This window comes from Oncorhynchus tshawytscha, linkage group LG11 (assembly GCF_018296145.1).
Source record: "Oncorhynchus tshawytscha isolate Ot180627B linkage group LG11, Otsh_v2.0, whole genome shotgun sequence".
Taxonomy (NCBI): Eukaryota; Metazoa; Chordata; class Actinopteri; order Salmoniformes; family Salmonidae; genus Oncorhynchus; species Oncorhynchus tshawytscha.
Window position 1 is genome coordinate 32,286,087 of NC_056439.1, and position 20,712 is coordinate 32,306,798.

Genomic DNA, 20,712 nt, shown 5'->3' on the forward strand with positions numbered 1-20,712 from the left:
ACTAACAAGTAATCTAACAATTCCAGACACACAAGTGCAGAAATAAATAGCTGAAATTCTATTTCCATTGAGTGAAGTGGATTGGACTCATTTGATTTGCTTATTTCAGTTACTTTTCATTCTATTACATTACTGTGCATACATTGCCGTTTATCTATTTTGTGTAAATGTTGAACAAAGACTAACATTTTATTCTTATAGCTGTGATTAGGTCTTAAATTATAAACCAATTGCTATAGTTAGTGTGTGAATGTTTGTTGAACAAAGGATTGTGCTCCAACACTATCATAAATATGCCTTTGATTTCATCAAAGTAAACCATTCTTTTTTATGTTGTCTTTATAAGATGGACAAATATACATTACGATTGTGCTCCAACATTATAAATACGCCTTTGATTTCAGTAAAGTAAATCTCAACGATTTGAGAAAAACATGGTAATGTTTCACTGATTGCCCATAAAGGAAAATGCTTCCTACATGATAGTGCTGCTTTGTTACCCAACTGATCTGGTGTCCTTTCTGTCATCCTGTGAACCCCGTTCATTGCTGCTCGCAGCTATATTTCGATTCATAATATTTCTGTGGTTACAATCATGACTGAGGCATCAGAACAAATGCAGCGAAGTCAGAATCCTGAAATGCTAGTTTTATTTACAGCAGAATATACTTTACATGAGAACAGGACTTTACATGACAAAGACAGGACATAGAATGAAACAATACACACTTTATTGCCTGTAAAACAAATTATATTTAAGTACAATGTAAGATAAGTTCATATGTATGCATAGTTAGATAAATTAAATACTGTAAGTTGCTATTCCCGACATACATCACATTACTTAGTACATATGATGTGCTTCAATGAATAACACACACAGTATGTAGACTACCTACATTAAAATATAAACATTTACAGAGTATTGATGCTGAACATGAGAAAGAATAAGAAATAGATACATGTATATCTTTTAAGTGGATCTCCCTCAAGATGTGGCTGTTACTCTGACTTGTAAGAACAGGAAGTTATTCTACATGGCACAGACACAGAACCATGATGCCAGACCTAAACCCTGCATAGAGGTGCTCAGCGAATTGTACATTTCCATTTAAGTCATTTAGCAGACGCTCTTATCCAGAGCAACTTACAGTTTGTACTTAAGGTAGCTAAGACAACCACATATCACAGTCATGGTAAGTAAAACTTGTAAAAACAGCTATCAGCAAAGTCAGTGCTGGTAAGAAAAGACAAGTGTGAGTGTTAGGCAAGCTAGATGTTTATTTTTTATTTTCAAGGGGGAGGTGTGCTGGGGACTTACTGGGCAGGGATTCTAAAGATGGGCAGGGAGAGGACTGTAGGAACAGGCTATTCTATCTGGCACAGGGACACTGCGGAATCATGACACCAAAGCCGAATTCCTAGGTAGAGTGGCTCAATGAATGTGGTGTGGAATGTGTGCAGGTGAGTCAGTGTGTCAGAGGAGACACTATAGAAGGACAGAGTGCCGGCTGACCAGTCCAGATACACTCCTACTCTGTTGGTGCTGGAAGGAGGGATAGGAATGGTAGTGGGAGTTTTATCATGCCTGGTAGTGAAGTAGTTTTTATAACAACTGAGAGCCCAGGAATTGTCATTGTATCCAAGCCCACACTCATCACCCCGTCCTTGCCTGTCAAGTCCATGGTAAGCCACTCCTATGTGAGCCTCTAGGCCTCTCCACTCCACCTCCCAGTAACAGCGCCCAGTCAGACGCTCTTTGCACAGCACTTGTTTCCAGAACAGAAACCTCTCTGGGTGATAAGGATACGACTGCTCATCTTCAAGCCGTGTCACTTTCCTGTTCTTCTCAGATAGAGTCATGTCATTGTGTGCTGTGTTAGGGTCCAGGGTCAACTCACAGGCATCTGATAGAGACACAAATACACATTTAAAGTATGACAACAGATTTGCACCTCAAATCTGAATAGGTAGAATAAAAACTAGATGAGGTAAGGTTGAGAGTTTTGCCCAAATTTCACGACTTCAAATATAGTCATTCTTCACTGCAACCAAGACTTACATTTCTTGAGTGCTGATTTCAAATAACACTCTTCATTATGGTCCACGCTGTGACAAAACAGAACACCACCATATTTTAGGGTGTGAGACACCATTAGAATCATAGGGTATGTTTTGTCTATTCAAAAATACAAAAGATATCTTTCAATATCATACAATTGTTCGCAGTAGTTGTGTCAAAAAAGTACATTCATCAACTTAAGTTTTATGATTAACATCAATTACATTTCTACCTGAGTTTCTTCAGTCTGCAGTTTGGATCCCCTCGTATAGCAGTGAGCAGTTTCACTCCGAAATCGCCTGGGTGATTGTAGCTCAGGTCCAGCTCTTTCAGATGGGAGGGGTTTGTTCTCAGAGCTGAAGCCAATGACGCACAGCCTTCCTCTGTGACCACACAGAATGACAACCTGCAAAAAGAGTGGTCACTCTTTGAAATAGACCTATTGGTTCTGTCACATCCCAAGTATTATCCATGCCATGTGAAAGGCTGCTACACATCAAGGTTATGTTAATTTATGTACAAATGGGAGAAGTACTGACCTCAGTTTCTCTAGTTTACAGTGTGGACTCTCCAGTCCAGCAGAGAGCAGCTTCACTCCAGAATCTTTCAGGTTGTTGTCAGTCAAGTCAAGCACTCTCAGCTGTGAAGAGGTTGAGCTGAGAAGTGAGGCTAATGGTTCACAGCATCGCTCTGTAAGGTTGCATCCATTCAGCCTACACAATGGGAATACGAAAACAACACAATATCACGCTTTTAAAGTTCCAGTCATATGTTAATATCCCCTTGCTGTGGTTTTTCAGCTATCTTAATGGAAATAATACAATGTCACTTTAAAGGAGTACTACCCTATCTACTCCTCTTGAGATCAAATGTGGTACTCAAATGTGGACCTCTATTGTTTCTAGTTTACATTAAAATATCTGCCAAACAAAACTACTTTCAAAACTACTTTCTCAGATACCTTAGGAAATCTGTCTCTATTTTAAAACAAAATATTGTTTCATAGATGTATACTTACAGAGCTGTACTGGAGGCTTTGACCACTGGCAGCAGCCTAAGAAGACCTTCCTCTGATTTGGAGTATTTCTTCAGGTCAAACACCTCCAGCTCCTCTTCTGAAGTCAGTAACACAAAAACCAGAGCTGACCACTGTGCAGGTGAGAGTTCGGCTTCTGAGAGACTTCCTGAGCTCAGGTAGCTTTGGATCTCTTCCACTAGAGAATGGTCATTCAGTTCGTTCAGACAGTGGAACAGATTGATGCACCTCTCTGGAGAGGGATTTTGCCTGATCTTCTCCTTGATGTATTTGACTGTTTCCTCATTGGTCTGTGAGCGGTTTCTTGTCTGTATCAATAGGTCTAGTAAGTGAGTGTGATTGGACTCCATTGAGAGGCCGAGAAGGAAGCGGAGGAACAGGTCCAGGTGTCCATTCCCACTCTGTAAGGCCTTGTCAACAGCACTCTTGTGGAGGATGGTTGCAGACGTGTCTTCAGACATCTGAAGTATTCTGGTAGTGGTTTCAGGTTCTGCCATTAGATTTACATTGTCATTGTTGAATGTGACAAACACATACACAGCAGCAAGAAACTCCTGGATGCTCAGATGCACAAAGCAGTACACCTTCTCCTGGTACAGCCCACTCTCCTCTCTGAAGATCTGTGTGCACACTCCCGAGTACACTGAAGCTTCTGTGACATCGATGCTACACTCTCTCAGGTCTTCCTCATAGAAGATCAGATTGCCTTTCTCCAGCTGTTGAAAGGCTAGTTTCCCCAGTTTTAGAATCATCTCTGCATCTGCTTTCATCTGTGAATCTGTCTCAGCTTTCTCTGGTCCCTCTGGATATTTCTGTGTTTTGCGCAGTATGTTGCAGATCAGGAAGTGGTTGTACATTTCAGTCAGAGTCTTGGGCATCTCTCCACTCTGTGCTTCCAACAGTTTCTCTAGAACTGTGGCAGAGATCCAACTGAAGACTGGTATGTGGCACATGATGTAGAGGCTCCTTGATGTCTTCATGTGTGTGATGATTCTGCTGGCCAGGTTCACATCACTAAATCTCTTCTTGAAGTACTCCTCCTTCTGTGGGTCACTGAACCCTCGTACCTCTGTCACCTGGTCAACATACTCAGGTGGGATCTGATTGGCAGCTGCAGGTCTGGAGGTTATCCAGAGGAGAGCAGAGGGAAGCAGATTGCCTTTGATTAGGTTTGTCAGCAGCACGTCCACTGAGGTTGATTCTGTGACATCACAACAGCCCTCGTTGTTGAAGTCTAGAGGAAGTCGACACTCATCCAGACCATCAAAGGCAAACAGAACCTTGCATTTGTCAAAGTTAGAGATTTCAGATTCTGCGGTTTCATTGAAAAAGTGATGAAGAAGTTCCATCAAGCTGTATTTCTTATCTTTCATCAAATTTAGCTCCCGAAAAGGTAGAGGAAAGATTAATTGGATATTGTGATTTGCTCTTCCTTCAGCCCAGTCCAGAATGAACTTCTGCACAGAGATCGTTTTCCCGATGCCAGCGACTCCCTTCGTCAACACAGTTCTGATATGTTTGTCTTGTCCAGGTAAGGATTCAAAGATGTCATTGCATTTGATTGCTTTTTCTTGTGCTGCTGGTCTCTTGGATGTTGTCTCAATCTGTCTCACCTCGTGTTCTTTATTGACCTCTCCACTTCCACCCTCTGTGATGTAGAGCTCTGTGTAGATCTTGTTGAGAAGAGTTGGGTTTCCTTGTTTAGCTATCCCCTCAAACACACATTCACATTTCCTCTTCAGATTGGATTTGAGTTTATTTTTACACACAGCAAGCTCACCTAGAAGACCTGAAAATGCAGACATCACTCATGTGTTACCTTAGTAAAGGGTTGAGAATCAAGTGGACATTTATGATAACCTATTCTCTTCATTGAGAAGAACATGTAAAAAGAAAATGGAGTATTAAAAGGGGAAGTTCGCCCAAAAACACTTCTGGGCCCTTTTGCCACCCCCCATCCCATGACTGCAATAGTCATTTTAATGACTTTCTCTACATCATTTTTCTGCTAACTTATTTCAGTAGGCAAATATCAATTTATTTTGTTATTTTTGTATTGAAATCCAGGAAGTAGATTAATACGGGACCTAGGTCAGGACCTAGGTCAGGACTGCTTATTAGTATTATATAAGTAATGGAAAAGGGACTTTCATCACAAAGCAAAGAACAAAAAAAAACATTCAGTAGGACAGGATAACGTTACAGTAGCACAAGCCAAATACATCACAAGCTACAGTAGCTCGCCGAATGGCAAACAAATAACGTTATAAATGACATTGTAGTGACTACAGGTGTTAGCAATTTAGCTTGCTAGCAACCTACTGTACCTCGAATGGTTGCATATTTTCCATCCATAGTGGAAAGACGGTAAACCCCCCCCCAAAAAATGCTGGGTTAAAAACAACCCATTTTGGGTTATTCGGTAACCCAGTGCTGGGTAAATATTGGACAGAACACACACAGTTATTTTGACCTAGCCAGTTGGGTTGTGTGAACAACCAAGCATGTTGGGTTGTTTGGATTACCCAAACCTGGGTTAATTTAATAACCTCTTAAGGATCAGACACTTTTTTTCAATTTTCATCAGTTGGTTTATTTTTAACCATCAGCTGTAATCCTTAGGTTCTTTATAGGAGGCGTGGCCTATTAGGGAGGTGGCTTTCAGATCATTATTTTTGGCCACCAGTTAAAGTCATTCCTGTTCATCATGTTATGTCTATACACTGAAAATTTCTATTTTCTTTTAATATTTTTTGCATATTATAATATAAAATTCATAACATGAATATTTGCATATCCCAACATAGTTTTTAAGCTTTAATGAGGCTTAAACAAGTGTATCAGTGTTCAACCTTAACAATACAACAGAACAGATAACAGATTAACTGGAATGACATCTACTCTCACGGGTGGTCAAAAATAACTGTACAATCCATATCTCAATAACCCAGCATCAATAGCCAAGCAGTTTAAAAAATAATAATAAATGACCCAATGCCTGCAACCCAGCTGTTGGGTCAACCAAACAACCCAGCATTTTTTAGTGTGTGAACAGAACCTGGTTTCAACCAGTCCCAAAATAATCAATAACCTTTTTACATTAAAAAACATACTTTTTTGGCAATTCAATCACGAGACCCCAATCGTTGTTTATGCAACAATAAATACACATAGCTTTTAATGCATTTTCGGTCATTTCGGAAATGTACCACCTTGATATAAAAACACAGAAAACTATATACCAAAGCAATGGACCTGTGGTGGGGGGTAAGTTGAGCCAAAGGGGGAAGTTGAGACACCCTTGTTTCTAGGAAACCATACGCAAAAATGAATAATTTGACCAAATATTTAGGAAGATTTCATGGAGTCTGTGATAATTTCAGTCTGTGAATATTATCTGCTTGTAGTCATAGCAGATAATATTCTAATTTTTGTTGACTTTAATATTCAAAATGAAAAGTCCACAGACCCACTCCAAAAGGCTTTCGGAGCCATCATCGACTTAGTGGGTTTTGTCCAACATGTCTCTGGACCTACTCACTGTCACAGTCATACTCTGGACCTAGTTTTGTCTCATGGAATAAATGTTGTGGATCTTAATGTTTTTCCTCATAATCCTGGACTATCGGACCACCATGTTATTACGTTTGCAATTGCAACAAATAATCTGCTCAGACCCCAACCAAGGAACATCAAAAGTCGTGCTATAAATTCACAGACAACACAAAGATTCCTTGATGTCCTTCCAGACTGCCTCTGTCTACCCAAGGACGTCAGAGGACAAAAATCAGTTAACCACCTAAGATGCAGTTGCACCCCTAAAAACTAAAAACATTTCTCATAAGAAACTAGCTCCCTGGTATACAGAAAATACCCAAGCTCTGAAGCAAGCTTCCAGAAAATTGGAACGGAAATGGCGCCACACCAAACTGGAAGTCTTCCGACTAGCTTGGAAAGATAGTACAGTACAGTGCACTATCGAAGAGCCCTTACTGCTGCTCGATCATCCTATTTTTCCAACATAATTGAGGAAAATAAGAACAATCCGAAATTCCTTTTTGATACTGTCGCAAAGCTAACTAAAAAGCAGCATTCCCCAAGAGAGGATGGCTTTCACTTCAGCAGTAATAAATTCATGAACTTCTTTGAGGAAAAGATCATGATTATTAGAAAGCAAATTATGGACTCTTTAAATCTGTGTATTCCTTCAAAGCTCAGTTGTCCTGAGTCTGCACAACTCTGCCAGGACCTAGGATCAAGAGAGACACGAGTGTTTTAGTACTATATTTCTTGACACAATGTTGAAAATAATAATGGCCTCTAAACCTTCAAGCTGCATACTGGACACTATTCCAACTAAACTACTGAAAGAGCTGCTTCCTGTGCTTGGCCCTCCTATGTTGAACATAATAAACGGCTCTCTATCCACCGGATGTGTACGAAACTCACTAAAAGTGGCAGTAATAAAGCCTCTCTTGAAAAAGCCAAAGCTTGACCCAGAAAACATAAAAAACTATCGGCCTATATCGAATCAACATTTTTAGAAAAGGCCGTTGCGCAGCAACTCACTGCCTTCCTGAAGACAAACAATGTATACGAAATGCTTCAGTCTGGTTTTAGACCCCATCATAGCACTGAGTCTGCACTTGTGAAGGTGGTTAATGACCTTTTAATGGCATCAGACCGAGGCTTTGCATCTGTTCTCGTGCTCCTAGACCTTAGTGCTGCTTTTGATACCATCGATCACCACATTCTTTTGGAGAGATTGGAAACCCAAATTGGTCTTCACTGCTATGCGGATGACCCACAGCTGTACATTTCAATGAAACATGGTGAAGCCCCAAAATTGCCCTCACTAGAAGCCTGTGTTTCAGACATAAGGAAGTGGATGGCTGCAAACTTTCTACTTTTAAACTCGGACAAACTAGGTCCCAAGAAACAAAGAGATTTTCTGTTTAATCTGACAATTAATCTTAATGGTTGTACAGTCATCTCAAATAAAACTGTGAAGGACCTCGGCGTTACTCTGGACCCTGATCTCTCTTTTGACGAACACATCAAGACTGTTTCAAGGACAGCTTTTTTCCATCTACGTAACGTTGCAAAAATCAGAAACTTTCTGTCCAGAAATTATGCAGAAAAATTAATCCATGCTTTTGTTACTTATAGGTTAGACTACTGCAATGCTCTACTTTCCGTCTACCCGGATAAAGCACTAAATAAACTTAAGTTAGTGCTAAATACGGCTGCTAGAATCCTGACTAGAACCAATTTTTTTATCATATTACTCCAGTGCTAGCCTCCCTACACTGGCTTCCTGTCAAGGCAAGGGCTGATTTCAAGGTTTTACTGCTAACCTACAAAGCATTACATGGGCTTGCTCCTACCTATCTCTCTGATTTGGTCCTGCCGTACATACCTACACGTACGCTACGGTCACAAGACACAGGCCTCCTAATTGTCCCTAGAATTTCTAGGCAAACAGCTGGAGGCAGGGCTTTCTCCTATAGAGCTCCATTTTTATGGAATGATCTGCCTACCCATGTGAGAGACACAAACTCGGTCTCATCCTTTAAGTCTTTACTGAAGACTCATCTCTTCAGTGGGTTATATGATTGAGTGTAGTCTGGCCCAGGAGTGTGAAGGTGAACGGAAAGGCTCTGGAGCAACGAACTGCCCTTGCTGTCTCTGCCTTGCCGGTTCCCCTCTTTCCACTGGGATTCTCTACCTTATTACAGGGGCTGAGTCACTGGCTTACTGGTGCTCTTTCATGCCGTCCCTAGGATGGGTGCGTCACTTGAGTGGGTTGAGTCACTGATGTGATCTTCCTGTCTTGGTTGGCGCCCCCCCTTGGGTTGTGCCGTGGCGGAGATCTTTGTGGGCTATACTCGGCCTTGTCTCAGGATGGTAAGTTGGTGGTTGAATATATCCCTCTAGAGGTGTGGGGGTTGTGCTTTGGCAAAGTGGGTGGGGTTATATCCTTCCTGTTTGGCCCTGTCCAGGGGTATCATCGGATGGGGCCACAGTGTCTCCTGACCCCTCCTGTCTCAGCTTCCAGTATTTATGCTTCAGTAGTTTATGTGTCGGAGGGCTAGGGTCAGTTTGCTATATCTGGAGTACTTCTCCTGTCTTATCCGGTGTCCTGTGTGAATTTAAGTATGCTCTCTCTAATTCTCTCTCTCTCTCTCTCTCTTTCTTTCTCTCTCTCGGAGGACCTGAGCCCTAGGACCATGCCTCAGGACTACCTGGCAAGATGACTCCTTGCTGTCCCCAGTCCACCTGGCCGTGCTGCTGCTCCAGTTTCAACTGTTCTGCCTGTGATTATTATTATTTGACCATGCTGGTCATTTATGAACATTTGAACATCTTGGCCATGTTCTGTTATAATCTCCACCCAGTACAGCCAGAAGAGGCCTAGCCACCCCTCATAAGATTGTTCTATACATCAGTTGGAGTCTCTATAAGCTTCAATATGCGGTCTTACACCTAACATGAAAGTGCACCGTTGTAGCAGTATGGGGCTAATATAGTCAAAATGTATGCCTTAGTGTAAGTTGAGCCAATGGCCATGCAATGTATTATCACTGGGATATGAGGTAACAACAGGACCTGGCCTATGTTAAAAGTGTTTTTTTTTTAAGTACCAAATGTTTGTGAGGTGTTAAGCCTGTTTTGAAAGATGCTTAAAATTATTAAAAAGACAAAAAAATGCAATTATGTTTCAGAAATAAAGATACACATGGTTTTAAAAAGGTTCTGGTAATATTCCATTCATTCCATACAGAAATTTGTAGAAGCTTAATTTACCCTGTCCCGTGGATCAACTTACCCCATACCCAGATATCACTTTTTTTGGACAAGCTATGTTTTCAGAACTGTAATGTTTAAATGAATTCTGATTATTTCCAGGGATACACACAGTCCTGAAATATATGTATATCTCTTTATTAGAAATAATACTATATTTCCCTCGACAGAGTGATGTTGAATAAATAAAAAAAGGCTCAACCCCACTCACCCCTACTGACAAACAGCCAGGCAAGCATTATAAATGGTCCAGAAGTATTTTGGGGCGAAGGAATAAAGCCAGGAACTTCTTACTGTTCTCCAGTGTGTCAGCAAGCTCCTTCTGGTTCATTTTCCTCAGAATGTGCAGTGTGATCTTCAGCGCCCCCTCTCTGGCAATGCTCTCCTGCTCCACATCTTTAGCGTCCACCAATTCCTTATCCTCTGTCTGACTCTCAAAGCATTCTGGGAGATCTGGACACAGAATCTTCATGAACTTCTTCAGCTCCCGTTTTACCAAAGCAATGGCATTTTTTTCAACCAACTGAAACGGATCAAAGGGTGTGAAAACCAATACAGTATGTATATGAATACAAAGATATAATACAAAATACTGAGGTTGGGAAAGTAAGGGAAATTGTAAGTAAGCATTTCATGGTAAGGTTGTATTCGGTTGTATTCGGCGCATGTGACAAATAAAATTTGATATGCAACCAAAAATACATTATATGTTAATGAGATACTTTGGGATTTTGGCAATGAAGCCCTTTTATGTCTCTGCATCCAGTATAAAGGAAGTTAGAGGTAGTTTTGCGAGCCAATGCTAACTAGTATTAGCGCAATGACGAAGTCTATGGTATCTACTAGCATGCTAGCAGTTACCACAGACTTCCAGCCATTGCGCTAACACTAGTTAGCAATTGCGCTAACGTTAGCAACTTCCTTCAAACTGCATGCCGAGACATAAAAATGGTATCCACGAGTTCATCTGACTCTGGGGAAGTAGATTAAACACTGCCGAAGAACACATGTGAGACATAAGCCAGCCCACCCTGAATATGTAAGACGGGTCTGTTTGATGACTCTGGGAAGACTGACCACTGGGAACTTCTGACTCTGATCTCTCCTTTTTGTCTCTGTGGACAAAACATGAGATTTCACTTTACAACAACTGAAGGAAGTCCAGCTACAGGGGGTGACACAGAGACGCCCCCTGCACTGCTCCGCCACCAATAGATGTACAAGGAGAAAAGTATTGAGCAGTGTTGGTTCCCTGGCTGATGACCATAGATGTCCAGAAGGAAATCACCCACCCGGTACAAATCATTTTTGTGTTACATAAATAGTCCACCCACCAGAAAAGGCTACAGAAAAGGTGTTTTATAGTCCAGGAAGCAAAACATGTCAACATCATTATGTAGATAATTTTATTAAGATGAATAGTTTGACCTTCAACTTGTAAAAGCTGCACATGAATTAAAATGTACATATTTGAAATCGTTTTGGGTTATTTCCCATAGCAACGTTAATTAGGTTGCCATGTTACATCTTGGTTACAATTGTTACACATGTTCCGTTGTCCATGCTTGCAGAAAGCAGCGCATGTACAATCCGTCCATCAAAGATGGCGTAGCAGTTGCAGACGTGGTTTGTCGTCCTCTCGTGTACTTTTTTTTTCTTCGTATTTTTTGTATATATTTCAATTTATTTTCAATCTCTTTTCCATTTTTAAATTAAATATACCTTCCGGTAACCCGCCTCACCTAATGTGACACGGATCCGCTAATTTTTAGACCTTATAGCCAGAACCTCCATCAGAAGCTAGCCATCAGAAGCTAACCAGCTAGCCATCAGCTAACCAGCTAATTAGCTACTAGCTATTTAGTCATTGTTAGCCACTGCTAGCGGCCTTTACCTTCAGCACAGACACCAGCCGTTTTTTTAAGCCTGAATAATACTTGCCAGGCTACCAGTATCGGACTGTTTTCTCCACTACAATGCCGGATTCCTGCCGTAAACCCTGGACCATTACTCCTGAACATCACAGCTAGCTAGCTGCCACCGAGTGACCCAGCCCCGAAGCTAGCCCTGTGCCAGGCCCACCTCCCGGACTACTCTGTGATCACTCGGCTACACAGCCGATGCCTCCCGGACTCTACCCCAACACGGCTAGAATCCACTACTCCCCGGATCCTTGCCGTAAGCTTTGCATCGGATCATCGCTGCTAGCTAGCTGCTACCGAGTGGCTATAGTGGCTAACGCCCCTGCCCCGAAGCTAGCACCAGTCAGCCGCGAGTTAACTGCATCTCCCGGCTAGCAAACAAAATTACTACAACTACAATACCTCTTTCGCCATCTGGCCTGGACCCTTTGTCGACACGGCGCCCCACCATACCACCATGACTGGTCCGCCGACATAACTCCATCCGCTGTGCCCTCAACCGGCCTTTGCCGGATGTCGGAGCAGACGCCTCTACTTACCCCGGCCTGCTAACTTTAAACGCTGTGTCTCCCACGTGCCAGCGTAGTAACGACTACCCTGTACCCGGCTTCCCTGTTCCATCTATTGCTGTTCACTGGACCCTATGATCACTTGGCCTCATAGCTGATGCCTGCTGGAATGTTCATTAATCACGGAACTCCATTTTGTTCATTTTTTGTTTATCAGTTGGCTCAAGCCCTGTGTGTAGTTAACCGACCCTCTCTGCCCATTCATCGCCATTTTACCTATTGTTGTTGTCTTAGCTGATTAGCTGTTGTTGTCTTACCCATTGTTGTCTTAGCTAGCTCTCCCAATCAACACCTGTGATTGCTTTATGCCTCACTTTATGTCTCTCTCAAATGTCAATATGCCTTGTACACTTTAGTTTAGTTTACTGCGGAGCCCCTAGTCCCACTCAACATGCCTCAGATACCTCCTTTGTCCCACCTCCCACACATGCGGTGACCTTACCCAGCATAACTAGCACGTCCAGGAATGCAACCTCTCTTATCACTCGGTGCCTGGGCTTACCTCCACTGTACCCGCAGCCCACCATACCCCTGTCTGTACATTGTGCCCTGAATCTATTCTACCATGCCCAGAAATCTGCTCCTTTTATTCTCTGTCCCCAACTCACTAGACGACCAGTTTTGATAGACATTAGCCGTACCCTCATCCTACTCCTCCTCTGTTCCTCAGGTGATGTGGAGGTTAACCCAGGCCCTACGTGTCCCCAGGCACTCTCATTTGTTGACTTCTGTAACCGAAAAAGCCTTGGTTTCATGCATGTTAACATCAGAAGCCTCCTCCCTAAGTTTGTTTTACTCACTGCTTTAGCACACTCCACCAACCCTGATGTCCTTGCCGTGTCTGAATCCTGGCTTAGGAAGGCCACCAAAAATTCTGAGATTTCCATACCCAACTACAACATTTTCTGCCAAGATAGAACTGCCAAAGGGGGAGGAGTTGCAATCTACTCCAGAGATACCCTGCAGAGTTCTGTCATACTTTCCAGGTCTTTGCCCAAAGAGTTCGAGCTTCTAATTTAAAAAAGTCTCTCCAGAAGTAAGTCTCTCACTGTTGCCGCCTGTTATAGACCCCCCTCAGCTCCCAGCTGTGCCCTGGACACCATATGTGAATTGATTGCCCCCCATCTATCTTCAGAGTTCGTTTTGGTAGGTGACCTAAACTGGGATATGCTTAACACCCCGGCAGTCCTACAATCTAAGCTAGATGCCCTCAATCTCAGACAAATTATCAAGGAACCCACCAGGTACAACCCTAAATCCGTAAACATGGGCACCCTCATAGATATTATCCTGACCAACCTGCCCTCCAAATACACCTCTGCTGTTTTCAATCAGGATCTCAGCGATCACTGCCTCATTGCCTGCATCCGATATTGGTCCGCGGTCAAACGACCACCCCTCATCACTGTCAAACAGTCCCTAAAACACTTCTGCAAGCAGGCTTTTCTAATCGATCTGGCCCGGGTATCCTGGAAGGATATTGACCTCATCCCGTCAGTCGAGGATGCCTGGTCGTTCTTTAAAAGTAATTTCCTCACCATCTTAAATAAGCATGCCCCTTTCAAAAACTGTAGAACTAAGAACAGATATAGCCCTTAGTTCACTCCAGACCTGACTTCCCTTGACCAGCACAAAAACATCCTGTGGCGGACTGCACTAGCATCGAATAGTCCCCGCGATATGCAACTTTTCAGGGAAGTCAGGAACCAATACACGCAGTCAGGCAGGAAAGCAAAGGCTAGTTTTTTTTCAAACAGAAATGTGCTTCCTGTTGCTCTAACTCCAAAAGCCCGAATCATATCTCTATGGCTGGCCATGCTTTCCTCCTGGCTACCCCAACCCTGGCCAACAGCTCCGCACCCCCCCCTCAGCTACTTGCCCAAGCCTCCCCAGCTTCTCCTTCACCAAAATCCAGATAACAGATGTTCTGAAAGAGCTACAAAACCTGTACCCGTACAAATCAGCTGGGCTAGACAATCTGGACCATCTCTTTCTCAAATTATCCACCGCCATTGTTGCAACCCCTATTAACAGTCTGTTCAACCTCTCTTTCGTATCGTCCGAGATCCCCAAAGATTGGAAAGCTGCCTCGGACATCCCCCTATTCAAAGGGAGTGACACTCTAGACCCAATTTGTCCTAGACCTATATCCATCCTGCCCTGCCTTTCTAAAGTCTTCGAAAGCCAAGTTAATAAACAGATCACTGACCATCTCGAATCCCACCGTACACTCTCCGCTGTGCAATCTGGTTTCCGAGCTGGTCACGGGTGCACCTCAGCCATGCTCAAGGTACTAAACGATATCATAACTGCCAGTGATAAAAGACAGTACTGTGCAGCCATCTTCATCAACCTGGCCAAGGCTTTCGACTGTCAATCACCGTATTCTTATCGGCAGACTCAACAGCATTAGATTCTCAAATGACTGCCTCGCCTGGTTCACCAACTACTTCTCTGATAGAGTTCAGTGTGTCAAATCGGAGGGCCTGTTGTCCGTGCCTCTGGCAGTCTCTATGGGGGTGCCACAGGATTCAATTCTTCGGCCGACTCTCTTCTCTGTATATATCAATGATGTCGCTCTTGCTGCGGGTGATTCCCTGATCCACCTCTACGCAGACGACACCATTCTGTATACATCTGGCCCTTCTTTGGACACTGTGTTAACTAACTTCGAAACAAGCTTCAATGCCATGCAACACTCCTTCCGTGGCCTCCAACTGCTCTTAAGCGCTAGTTAAACCTTTTGCTGCCCGCACCCGCCCTACCGACTAGCATCACTACTCTGGACGGTTCTGACTTAAAATATGTAGACAACTACAAATACCTAGGTGTCTAGCTAGACTGTAAATTCTCCTTCCAGACTCGTATCAAACATCTACAATCCAAAATTAAATCTAAAATCGGCTTCCTATTTCGCAACAAAGCCTCCTTCACTCACACGGCCAAACATACCCTCATAAAACGGACTATCCTACCAATCCTTGACTTCGGAGATGTAATTTACAAAATAGCTTCCAACACTCTACCTAGCAAACTGGATGCAGTCTATCACAGTGCCATCCGTTTTGTCACCAAAGCCCCATATGCCGCCAACCACTTCGACCTGTATGCTCTTGCCGGCTGGCCCTCGCTACATATTCGTCGCCAGAATCACTGGCTCCAGGTTATCTATAAGTCTATGATTGGTAAAGATCCGACTTATCTCAGCTCACTGGTCACGATAACAACACCCACCCGTAGCACGCGCTCCAGCAGTTATATTGCACGGGTCATCCCCAAAGCCAACACCTCATTTGGCCACCTTTCCTTCCAGTTCTCTGAAAGCAATGACTGGAACAAATTGCAAAAATCGCTGAAGCTGGAGACTTATATTTCCCTCACTAACTTTAAACATCAGCTATCTGAGGAGCTAACCGATCGCTGCAGCTGTACATAGTCCATCTGTAAATAGCCCACCCAATCTACCTACCTCATCCCCATATTGTTTTTATTTATCTCTTATTTATTTCTGCTCTTTTGCACAACAGTATTTCTACTTGCACATCATCATCTGCCCATCTATCACTCCAGTGTTAATTTGCTAAATTGTAATTACTTGTAATTAATTTTTTTTTTTCTATTGTGTTATCGACTGTACGCTTGTTTATTCCATGTGTAACTCTGTGTTATTGTTTTTGTCGCACTGCTTTGCTTTATCTTGGCCAGGTCGCAGTTGTAAATGAGAACTTGTTCTCAACTAGCTTATCTGGTTAAATAAAGGTGAAATAAAAAATGTGACCGAAGGAATCCTGAAATAATACAAGATAAGAAGCTGTTGAAACATGCTAAATATATTTTTTTCTCAGATGCCAGAACAGTGCTTTATTTAGCTTGCCAGGAGCTTGATTGTTTTGAGAGCTGGTCTAGCAAACGTTGTGCTGTCATTGTACAAAAGTAGGCAAAAGCAATACGGCCCTTAAAGGCTAAATACAGCTGCAAAAACATATTATAGTAACTGAGAATATCATGATAAATCATGTTTATTCGTTGCGAGGTTCCTCCGGATCAGTAAAGGTAACATGTTGGTTCTTGAGCAGATGCAAGGACAAAGTTCTGTGCACCAGTGTGAAACAAAAGTAACCAAGGTGAAACACGGGAAATTACCCAAGATGTGCAACTTTTACATGTTTTGAATCACATATTGTTCATGTTAATAAAATTATCTATATAATGATGTTGACATTTTTCAGTTTACGCTTCCTGGACCACCGAACACCACAACAGGTCTCTGAGATCACTTACCGTTGTCTTATGGTGATGTCTCTGAACTCTATTGGATGACCGATAGACTTGACACTCTGCATGGACACACAGCTGGGTGTAGAGGAGTCTGGTCTCTCCATCTGGTTCCTGTTGAAAGGAACACAGTAATCGGAGCTGTTAAAACTATGTTCAGAATAAGTACATATTCTGCTAGTTTCACAACATGGTAATAAGGAGAGGGTCGAGGAAATCATCAAACACAAACTTGTGATCAGTAGAAACAGCTCTCCTCTTGAACTCTATTGGATGCCCCATTGACTTGTCACTCTTCATGGACAGACAGCTGGGTACAGGGGAGACTGGTCTCTCCTTCTGGATTGGGCTTTAACACAACAAAGACAGATCTTCAGACAAGCTAGTTTAGCACACTCTGAAAAATACAGGCTAATTTAATTTCCATCCCTGCATATTATCACTGCTGAGCTTTGAGATGGATACACAAGATAGCACCATCTCTTTTTTACTCACCTTTCTGTTACATTGGTGGAGGCAGTGGCCCCCTCCTCTCTGTCCCCAGAAAGACTCCTTTTAGAAGCAGCGTCACTCTTCTCTTTCTCCCCAGAGAGACTCATTTTACAGGCAGTGCTCCCCTCCTCTCTGTTTTACTATAGAAAAGAAAGGGAACAAGTAAGATGAGATTCAGGGCAGCCTGGAAAATAAATCAAGAAAACTTGTACTGAGAGTGTTCTGACTGGGTGCATTACAGTATGTTTGGTATGGCAAATAACTGTAGCTTACACAACCTTAAGGCTTACACAAAGGAATGTGAAAACAGCACAGAAAATCACTGCAACAGAGCTGCTATGCATAAATGACCTTTTCACCAATCACTGTCACAGCAAGGCACTCGTTCTGTATAGCCTAGTTAAGGACGGCCATTCTCGTTGTATTGTTGTGGCAGAGCCCCACCTGTTTAGCTACACATATACACACACATATACATTGTGGTATCCCGGGAGGTCACCCTCTTGGTGATAGAGGGGAGGTACATGCCGCAACGCTGGCTCCCTCTGCTTGGAGTACATGGGCTGGGTACCCCGATACTGATGGCTCCAAGTAGATGTAATTAGGGGAGTGTGCAGGCCACATAAAGGGAGCACCGTGGCACACCGCAAGGAAAAACAGAGAGACAGACACGGAGCAGACCCTGAGAAGAACGACCGAGCCAAACCTACGTTATTTTGTTATGTTTATTTTGTTGTCTAGTCAAGTCATGTTTTCTGACTAGAACCTCCCTGTCTCTGTGTTAATCTTTGCACGCTCAACCCAACACCCCACGGATTACCGCATATGGTGGAGAATGCGGGCATCTCAGTAGCTTTGGGTGCCGTGCGGTCGAGAGTACAGACATTACCATGGAGGAACTGGTGGCTCAGTTTATCCTCAGCGAGCAGAAGCAACAGGCTCTCCAGGAGCGAGCACTGGAGGAACAGCACCAACAAAACCTCAGACTGGTAGCAGATGTAGCCCAGATGAAGGATGGGATGGCTGAGGAGTCTAGCCCGAATTAGTTCCTGGTTAAGTTAATGGAGGAAGATGATGTGGAGATGTATTTGTGCACCTTAGAGAGGACGGCGCAGAGGGAAGGATGGCCCAAGCCCAAGTGGGCCAGCCTTTTGGCACCCTTTCTCTCCGGGAAGGCCCAGAAGGCCTACTTCGACTTGAACGCCGACCAGGCAGCAAATTATGAGGGATTCAAATATGAAATCCGTTATGGATTCAGCCTCGCACACCATGCACAACTGGTCCATGACTGGGCCTTTGACTCCACCGTAGCCCCCGTGCGCAGATGAGCGAACTGGTGCCCCTGACCAAGGGTTGGCTACGGACCGACGTACCATCCCTCCCAATAATCGATAAGGTCGTCCTGGATCAATACCATCAGGCCCTCCCATATGAGATAAAGTCGGAGAGCATGCAGAACCCCCAGAGCCTGGAGGAATTGCTGACAGTGGTGGAAACCCACCAGAACACCCAGGACCTGCTGAAAGGGGCCCGGGATGAGAGAGTGGACACGGGGAGGGGGAAGAAAGGCACAGAGAGAGGCGAGGGGCTGAAGGGGGCCCGGACGGAACCAGTCGAGGCTGTGAAGCGGGAGGGCGACCTGAACCGACGCCCGCTGCTGGACCTAGATCAGAGGCGCTGCTATGAGTGTGCCGTGCCGGGACACCTTGCGTGGAGCTTCCCGGGCCCTCTGCGTCCCCCCAGCTCCGGGGTAACCCGAATGGCGAGTTAAGTCACCTCCTGTTGGGCACACACAGACAGCCCCTCTGGTGGTTCCTGTATGAATCAATGGCGTCGATGCCAGCGCTCTGCTGGACTCTGGCAGCATGGTGACCCTGGCCCAACCGCAGTGGCTCACAAGAGAGGGGAAAGACAAACCGGGAGATGAGGAGGTGACAGTGTCCTGTGTACACGAAGAGGTACCCAGCCGTGCCAGTGTGGATAACCGCTACAATGGGGGAGTGCCAGATGCGCGCAGGGGCTGTTCCTAAACTGCCCGTGCCCATTCTCTGCAGTAGAGATTGCCCTCTCTTCCAGGCATGCGCATGAGGTAGAAAGGAGAGGAAAAAGGATGGCCGCCTGCACAACCCCCGACCTGCCGTGGGAGATGTCCACTTCCGGTTCTGACTTGGTGTACAGGGAGAACACTGTAAGAACGGCCCATGTTCTGAATTCTGTCGCTGTATATTTCAAAAGGGCTAAACAAATAGTTATTGAGTAACGTTACGTCCGTCCTAGCTCGCTCATTAATGTCTTAATCGAAATTACGGATGGCTCTTATCCGCTTGTCGTCCCCTTATGCCATAGTTTGTACATCTCAATTGTCATTAGAAACCACATTTGTTTAGGCAAGTCAACCATGTCAGCTATGCTTTTAAAAAAAGGAGTAAATGAGGCTGAATGAACTGTTTCGCTGCCAGACAAGGCTCCGCATATAGCCAGGTGTTGCAGTGCTAAGATGTTGGGACAGCTTTATGTAGGCCCTAACAGTTCGTGGGCACCGTTATACTGCAATTAATGTGTTGTGTAGTGGCTTTGCTGGCATGCATCCCACTTTTTTGCCCCACCAAGATTTACATGCTAAAATAGCAACTGCAGATGTATAACTCCCATTTATATGTGGATTTGGTCATCGTCCAAAAAGTTATTACAGCTTTAAGACCAAGTGATATTCGCTGTTATTTTAGAAATGGACATCTACAAAATGACTTCGACAGTCTATATTAGCCATATATATAACTCAAAAGAGAAGTCGTTTTACAATCGGAGTTATTTGTATCTCTTCTTGTCAAACACTGAAGGTAAATTATCTGTCCATATAAACCACACCCATAGAGTGCAGTTCTGCAGCAACAAACATTGACGGTTTTAATATTAAAACGTATTTTAAAGCCTACCTTTCATCGATCTAATGCGTGTTCGAGTGAAGTTTCACTTTCCAAATGAATGTGTTTCTATGGGCGCACGTCATCAAACATAGGCGCTAGTGGAATGGAAAATTTAAAAAATAGTCAGAGGCTGCGGATTGTAGTTAGTAACCCTAACCATTTTACATTTCAACCATGAATGCTAATTCTTCAAATTTTACTGGTGAACCGTCCCAACCTGGACTCAGGGGTAGACGTAACATAGTAAAGTAAATCTGGAACCGTCCAATTGGTATATGTTACATTTTGTATGGTATATATTAATTTGTGGATTTCCATCATCCATTTCGTATGCCATGTTATGAATTGCAATTCGTAGAATATGTTCAGAATTTGCAAAACTTATTTCTTACGAATTTCAATTTGTTGTGGGTAATGTTAACTAGGGGTTATGTGTTAATGTTAGGTTTATTAGGGGAAAGCTAACATGATCTATACTACAGCTTTTGTCAAATTAAATAAAATTGTATTTGTCACATGCCCCGAATACAACAGGTGTAGTAGACCTTACCGTGAAATGCTTACTTACAAGCCCTTAACTAACAATGCAGTTCAATAAATAGAGTTAAGAAAATATTTACTA

General features: G+C 43.4%; 1 protein-coding gene across 2 annotated transcripts; it reads right to left on the reverse strand.

The window, feature by feature from the left end:
* Nucleotides 1-633: 633 nt before the first annotated feature.
* LOC112261759 (NLR family CARD domain-containing protein 3) lies at nt 634-20,296 on the reverse strand. Of its 2 annotated transcripts, none has more exons than XM_024437354.2 (11): nt 20,100-20,292; nt 17,167-17,303; nt 16,904-17,020; nt 16,678-16,785; nt 10,936-11,020; nt 10,200-10,428; nt 3,081-4,887; nt 2,602-2,775; nt 2,295-2,468; nt 2,063-2,109; nt 634-1,907 (listed from the first exon to the last, which is right to left on the reverse strand). In XM_024437354.2, the coding sequence occupies exons 2-11, from the start codon at nt 17,268-17,270 to the stop codon at nt 1,369-1,371; spliced, it is 3,384 nt and encodes a 1,127-aa protein (XP_024293122.1). In that variant the 5' UTR covers nt 17,271-17,303; nt 20,100-20,292; the 3' UTR covers nt 634-1,368. The 2 variants fall into 2 exon arrangements, 1 of the variants encoding a protein (XP_024293122.1); XR_002955203.2 differs by having other exon boundaries at nt 1,824-1,907; nt 2,287-2,468; nt 20,100-20,296.
* Nucleotides 20,297-20,712: the final 416 nt, after the last annotated feature.